Source organism: Terrapene carolina, unplaced genomic scaffold (genome assembly GCF_002925995.2).
Source record: "Terrapene carolina triunguis isolate 2854851 unplaced genomic scaffold, T_m_triunguis-2.0 Scaffold940, whole genome shotgun sequence".
NCBI classification, from domain to species: Eukaryota; Metazoa; Chordata; order Testudines; family Emydidae; genus Terrapene; species Terrapene triunguis.
This window is the reverse complement of record NW_020665291.1, coordinates 15,477-22,064: the sequence shown is the minus strand read 5'-3', so window position 1 is coordinate 22,064 and position 6,588 is coordinate 15,477. Positions and strand designations below refer to the sequence as shown.

The 6,588-nt window shown below is 44.7% G+C and overlaps 1 protein-coding gene across 1 annotated transcript in view; it reads right to left on the bottom strand.

Moving 5' to 3' along the window:
* Nucleotides 1-1,383: 1,383 nt before the first annotated feature.
* Nucleotides 1,384-6,588, bottom strand: part of LOC113408176 (ATP-binding cassette sub-family D member 2-like) — a 17,967-nt gene continuing 12,762 nt past the window's right edge. Inside the window, exons 3-4 of the mRNA XM_026661166.1 lie at nucleotides 5,405-5,530; nucleotides 1,384-1,594 (exon numbers count right to left, since the gene is read on the bottom strand). Of these exons, the coding sequence (XP_026516951.1) occupies nucleotides 1,384-1,594; nucleotides 5,405-5,530 (337 nt within the window). The remainder of the gene's footprint in view (nucleotides 1,595-5,404; nucleotides 5,531-6,588) is intronic.

The window sequence follows — 6,588 nt, the reverse complement described above, 5'->3', positions numbered from 1 at the left end:
GAAAACATGGCTGCGAACTTGTGTGTTCTCCCATTTGTAAGTGAGGAGAGCAATGTTTACCCACCTTTCTGAGGGGCTGTGGGCATTAACTGATGGTTACACAGGGCTGTAGCATTTTAAAGAACTCTGTAATTGCTGGGCATTTTTATTATCAGGGTGGTAGCTCATGAAAACTAAAGGGTGCATTAATAAAAAGACCTAGATCTTAGATAGGCCTTTTCATCAGTCAATCACAAAGTGCCTTACACCAGTGACAAGTATCAGAGGAGTAGCCGTGTTAGTCTGGATCTGTAAAAGGCAACAAAGAGTCCTGTGGCACCTTAAAGACTAACAGATGTATTGGAGCATAAGCTTTCGTGGGTGAATGCCCATGTGTCGGACGAAGTGGGCATTCACCCACGAAAGCTTATGCTCCAATACATCTCTGTTAGTCTTTAAGGTGCCACAGGACTCTGTTGCCTTTTACACCGGTGAGTGAGGCTTATTATCTTCTTTTTACAGATAGGGAAACTGAGGCAGAGAGGGGTAGTGACTTGCTCGAGGTCACAGCAGGTCAGTGGCAGAGCCAGGAACAGAACCCGAGTCTCCTGACTCAGGATCCAATGCCTTGCCTACCAAAGTATACTGTATAATGGGCATACATAATCCTTTCAAAGGTTACTAGGAATTAATGTACATGTCCTGAGGAAAAAAGGCTTCTTAAATTATGCATTGTGGCACTCAGTACTCTACATGTGTATTATCTGTCTTGTTAAATCCCTGTTAATTGGTTGAAAGGACAGTTGGATGGCTGTTATGACAGTTATCTTCTGGGCTGCCGGTCATGCTGTTATTTCCTAAGGAAATGCAGCTAACAACATGGATATGGCTCAGCTGAGGAACAGATCAGTTTTACATGGACAGAAAAATATTTCCTTGTACCCAAATTAGATTTTTGCATGCATGTGCATACTCACCCAAAGCCTGCCTTGCGTTGCTCCATGCCTGAGTTACATGCCAGATTTGCTTTGTTTAGCAGGCATATCATATGCACATGGCAATCTGGCATGAGAGCACATTCTGCCCTTCAACTCCCAAGCAAGAATTCACCAAGCAAATCTAACTGCCGGTAACTTTGTGCAGTGAATTGGGCTTTCACTAGGAATTACTGTAAGCTCTCATGACTAATCTTGTACACAGCGTATTTGCTGATCTACTTTTCAGGGTTCAAACTACTTTCTTCCTTAATACCAAAATGCTAAAATCTTATAAAGCACTATTTTTGCTGACTACGTTTCTCTATGCTCTAAGCCTACCACAAGGCATGCAAACAAGTGTCGTTAAATTCATAAAGCTTTTAACTAAAAAAAAAAAATTAAAAATATCAAACATAAATTAAGATATTTATTCCTCTTTATCCATTGTTTTAAGCACTGAATCTTCTCCCAAAATTTTGCAAAGTTCATTCAGTCTCTGCTGCATTTCAGGAATTCCTGCAAGCTGGGATTCTAGTCTTTGTTTTTCCTCACTGAGTGATAAGCGGATAGCAGTGTCCAATTGTTCAAAACGCCAGCCTCCTTCTCCATCAAACTGCAACAAGTGAGTATGGTACTTCCTGCAGAAGAATTTAAAATATTAGTAACGGCTTTGGGGACATTTTTGTTAGTAAGGTTTGAGATTCCTGGGTGTTAAGTGCCTTAAGGCAGACTTTGAGCAAGGCACTTCTTTTGTACAAAACATCTTCACACTGCAATACCACCATGGCTGAGAACAGGCCGTTTTTAGAGTCACTGGGTAAAGCTTTTAAAAGTGAGTATGTGACTTGGAAGCCTAAATCCCATTTTCAAAAAGAGACTTCAGCACTTTGTAGCCTAAGACTTATTGAAAGTCACTAAGGCCTTGCCTACACAGGGATTCAGTAGTTGCTGGCCAGCAGTCTATGTAGCTGCACTGGTGCTGACCCCTGAGTATAGACAAAGACAAGCTGCAGTTTGCAGCAGTTGAGCCCCCCACCCTCTCAGAACTCCCTGCTGAGGTGGTGCTGGAGGGCGCCCTCAGCTGGGTTATTAGGGGTGCCACCCCAGGGCCTTCTGCCTCAGGGGGTGGAGGTGGCTGTCCCCCACTTCCTGGCTGCCCAACAAGGAACGGCAGTGGTGGCTGAGGCTGCACCCCCCTTCAGCTGCCAGGCAAAGTCCTGTTTCTTCAAATACTGTAACAGCAGAAGCATCTGGGGCTCTCGGTCCAGAAGGGAATGGCAGCAGGGAGCCCCCTTTCCTGGCTGCACTCACCAAAGCAGTCGAGACCTCTACACCTCCTCAACCAGCCAAGGAAAATCCTTCTCTCCTGCCCACCCACCTGAAGAGAATGAGCAGCTGCTCTCCATGGGCACTTACCTGAGCAGAATGCCTCATGCTGCAGGGAGTCCCCTTCACACAAGGACATCACAACTGTCATCACACAACTCCACAGCTATGGGGCCCCTATACAAACCCTATCCCCCATTTATATAAAATGGCCCCTTCCACTCCATAGAATGGAGGGAGCATACAGACCATTTAATTTTATGTGATATTATACCTTCCTACCAGAAAGTCCACAGGTCCCGATATTTTGCAGGACGTGGTGCAGCAGAATGCTATTGGTATGACGGTATTTATTTTATGTTATACGTCAGTTTTCCTGAATTTCAAGCCCTGACTGTAAGCGTTGCTTGTCCAAACACTTCAGTCCTCCAGTGTTACTTGATTTGCAAGCAGTGAAAAAAAACAACCCTGCACAGGTGTCATAGATCTTTCAATCAACAGCAAGGCGTGTGCTCAAAGAAATATTACAAGATGTGCACGTGGACTTTTTCAAGAGACACACAGACACTTAAAAGAACATGGGGGAGGGGAATTCCAGCGGATGTGCTGTTATGAGCTGGGTAATTGATAGTGAAGTTTATTGATGTTGAACTAGATCACAAAGTGGTGATTATCAAAGGCATGTAATTCCATAAAGGAGATGTGATAAATTAATAAACTTCCACAGTTTATGACATAATTAGCAGATGAGATATAATTGAATCATTATAATGACCACATCACATGCATTGTTCTGTATAGCACAGATTGCTTAACCAATCTTCTTACACCCACTCCCAAAAGTCACATCAATTAGAAAGAAGACACTGTCTTGAGAAGAAAATAGTCTGAGATGGCTGATTAATGCTGTCCGGGGGAGCAGCCAATCTGCTGCATGAAACATAAAATAACCGGTATTGCCCAGTGTTGTCCTTGAGGAGGAGAGAACAGTTCATAATCTGATCTTCTGTTTCTGCACTGCAATAACCAGGAAGCAAAGCTGAGTTGAAGAAGTTTTAAGTCTAAGGGTATGTCTTCACTACCCGCCGATCCGGCGGGTAGCAATCGGTCTATCGGGGATCGACTTACCGCGTCTTGTGAGGACGCGGTAAAATCGATCCCTGATCGCTCTGCCATCGACTCCAGAAATCCACCTCGGCAAGAGGCGGCAGCGGAGTCGGCGGCAGCGCGGCAGCGGTCGGCTTTCCCCCGTCCTCACCGCCAGGTAAGCCGACCTAAAATACGCAACTTCAGCTACGGTATTCACGTAGCTGAAGTTGCGTATCTTAGGTCGGACCCCCGCTGTAGTGTAGACCTAGCCTAAATCTCAGAATGTTGTACTTCCTTCTTCCCATTCAAGACCAAGAACATCACCTGCACCTGCACAATACACAGTGTATATTCCCCACAAGTCTATGAAATGGATGTATTAAAATTTGTGTCTCTTGCTATCAAACCATCAGATCAGTTGATAATTTTGATAAACAAATGGAGATTACAGGAGGAACTGGAAACCTGCCTGACCAGCATAATTATCTGAAAACAAGTAAAAACAGTGGAAGTGTAGACCTCCAAAGACCTTCAATCCAAACCAATACATAGAAGCTCCCTCTGGGTTCTCACTCTCTTGTAGGCTAGACACCTCTCCCCGACTCCCGTACTTAACTAGATACTTCCTTTCTTATCCAGCGATTTTAAAATAGTCTTGCCCCTTTTTATATTTAAATAGGGTTTTTTATTTTTAAATGTAATCTAATCTCTTTTAAAAATAAGTGGAATATGGGAGCTGAGCTTGTGGGTGGCAAACATCTATTTTTCCAGATTTTCTGTCATTTGAGTTTTTTCATAATTTAGGCCCCAATCCTACACATGCTTTACTTTCTGCTCTGTGAGTAGTCCCATTGACTAGGGAGGAATACGGCGGAAGCACTCCTTTTCTCAGGCCTGGTCTACACTAACACCCCAATTCGATCTAAGGTACGCAACTTCAGCTACGTGAATAACGTAGCTGAAGTCGACATACCTTAGTTCGAATTTACCGCGGTTCAGACGCGGTCCACACACGGCAGGCAGGCTCCCCCGTCGACTCCGCGGTACTCCTCTCGCTGACGTGGAGTACCGCAGTCGACGGCGAGCACTTCCTGGTTCGAATTATCGCGTCCACACCAGACGCGATAAATCGAACCCGGAAGTTCGATTGCCAGCCGTCGAACTACCGCGGTAGTGTAGACAAGCCCTCAGAGAAGCTAAGGGAATGGGACAGTATTACAGCATATTTCAACTGTGAGGTCAAGCTGGCACAAGGCCTTTTGTCACAGGATAAAAAAAGAAGGTGGCAGTGGAGAACTTGGACTTGAGGACTAATGGTTCCCATTTAGTAACAACAGATTTGTGCTTTTTTGCTTTCTTTGCACTTAACATTTGTATGTATCTGACTACTTGATAGGCTCTATAAAAATATTGCCTATGCTGGGATCTTTTATAGTTGTTACTGCCTAATTTAGAAAGGTCTCTCACTGTCCCAATATTTTTCTTTGTATAAACAACCTGATTTGTAAATATGAAATATAACTTTTCTGCCTGCGGGTGCACTGAGAGGTAAAAAAAAATGCAGGATTAGAATGCATAATTGACACTAAAAATGATGGGTCTGTTCTTCCTTGTAAAAGACAAAGGAGATTATCTTGGTGACATATTGGCCATCTTCTTCTTCCAAGCAATGGACAACCTACCTGAGAAGTAGCCATTCTATTTATCTTTTCCCTTCATGTTTACAGAATAATATGGTGATACTTGCTACAGCTGTGACATGATGTATTAATTAATTGGCTCTTTAGCTATCTGCATGTTGCTATTAAGAGTGAAAAATTCAATTGCATTAAAAAAGGAAATAAATAGGTGTACATAAAAGGGAGAAAATCAGTGCTAAATGCATTTACATGTCTATTATTGTAGTCAAGTTATCTTAAAAGGAGTGTAGATATTGATTTAACAAGTGTACTGGAGCACAGAAGAAAAGCGAGTCTATCATCTGGTAGAAAGCTAAAAATAACCCCCCATTGTAAGTACTTGGATATACTCACCAAAGAGAAGGTCTGTGTGTAATAGAAAGCAAGGATATCCCAGAACCTTTTGCAGCTTGGAATATCTTTCCTTCAACATCAATGCTTACAGCACTTGTACATTCATCCAACAATGCATATTTTGGTCTTTCAAAAGAAAAGAAAATGTGTTACTCATTTAGTTTTTCCACAACATTCCTATACACTATAGATACAATGCTTAATTTAAAGAACAGAGATGATGCTTGTTTGGGGGTAAGATAACTGGTTTTCAAAGACCACTGTGACTAATCTAGTACTGTAAGCTGGTATGCAACAGCACAATGGCCCCACTCCTCAAACCCTTACTCAGTTAAAACTGCCTTGGTCTTTTCATTATAACCCACTAGTGCGTGGGGGTAGAGTAGAGGCTTCACTCTACATGCAGCAGATTAGTGAGAAGTTTGCAAATGCTGTACAATATCATCAGAAGCTCCAAAGTACTAATAAAAATACATTAAAAACCTTAACCTAGGAGCCCAGCTTGGTGGATCAGTGATAGTGCACTGCACTGCCACTCAAGAGACCTGGGCTCAATCCCAGATCACACTCTCTTACTCCCCAGGCCACAAGGGAAGCATACAGCACCTGAAGGAAGGGAATGCATTACGCTGTTTAAAGGCAGCGACTCTGGCTGACAAAAGAATATAGTGGGCAGCTACTCAAAATAGGTTGATGTTAAATTACACACATGAGGCTTATACCCTAGAACACTGGTTCCCAAACTGGGGGGCATGCCCCCCTGGCGGGGGGAGGAATTGAAGAAATTCCAAGGTGGGCAAGAGGCTGCCCGGCCCTTGAGCTCCTGGCCTGGGAGGCTAGCCCCCGGCCCCTCCCCTCCCGCCCCCCCCACAGCCATGCTGCCCTGCGGGCAGCACAGCTTGCACCCACCCACCTCCCAGACTTTTCAATAAGCCAGTTCTGCCGCTCTGAGCGGCCTGGTAAGGGGGAGGGGAGCGGGGGGGCTGGATAAGGGGCAGGAGATCCCAGGGGGCAGTCAGGGGACAGGGAGCGGTTGGATGCGACAGAGGTTCTGGGGGGGCAGTTAGGAGACAGGGAGCAGGGGGGTTGGATCGGCATGGGAGTCCCGAGGGGCCTGTCAGGGGGTGGGGGCAGTCAGGGGACAAGGAGCAGGGGTGGTTGGATAGGGGGTGGGGTCCGGGAGG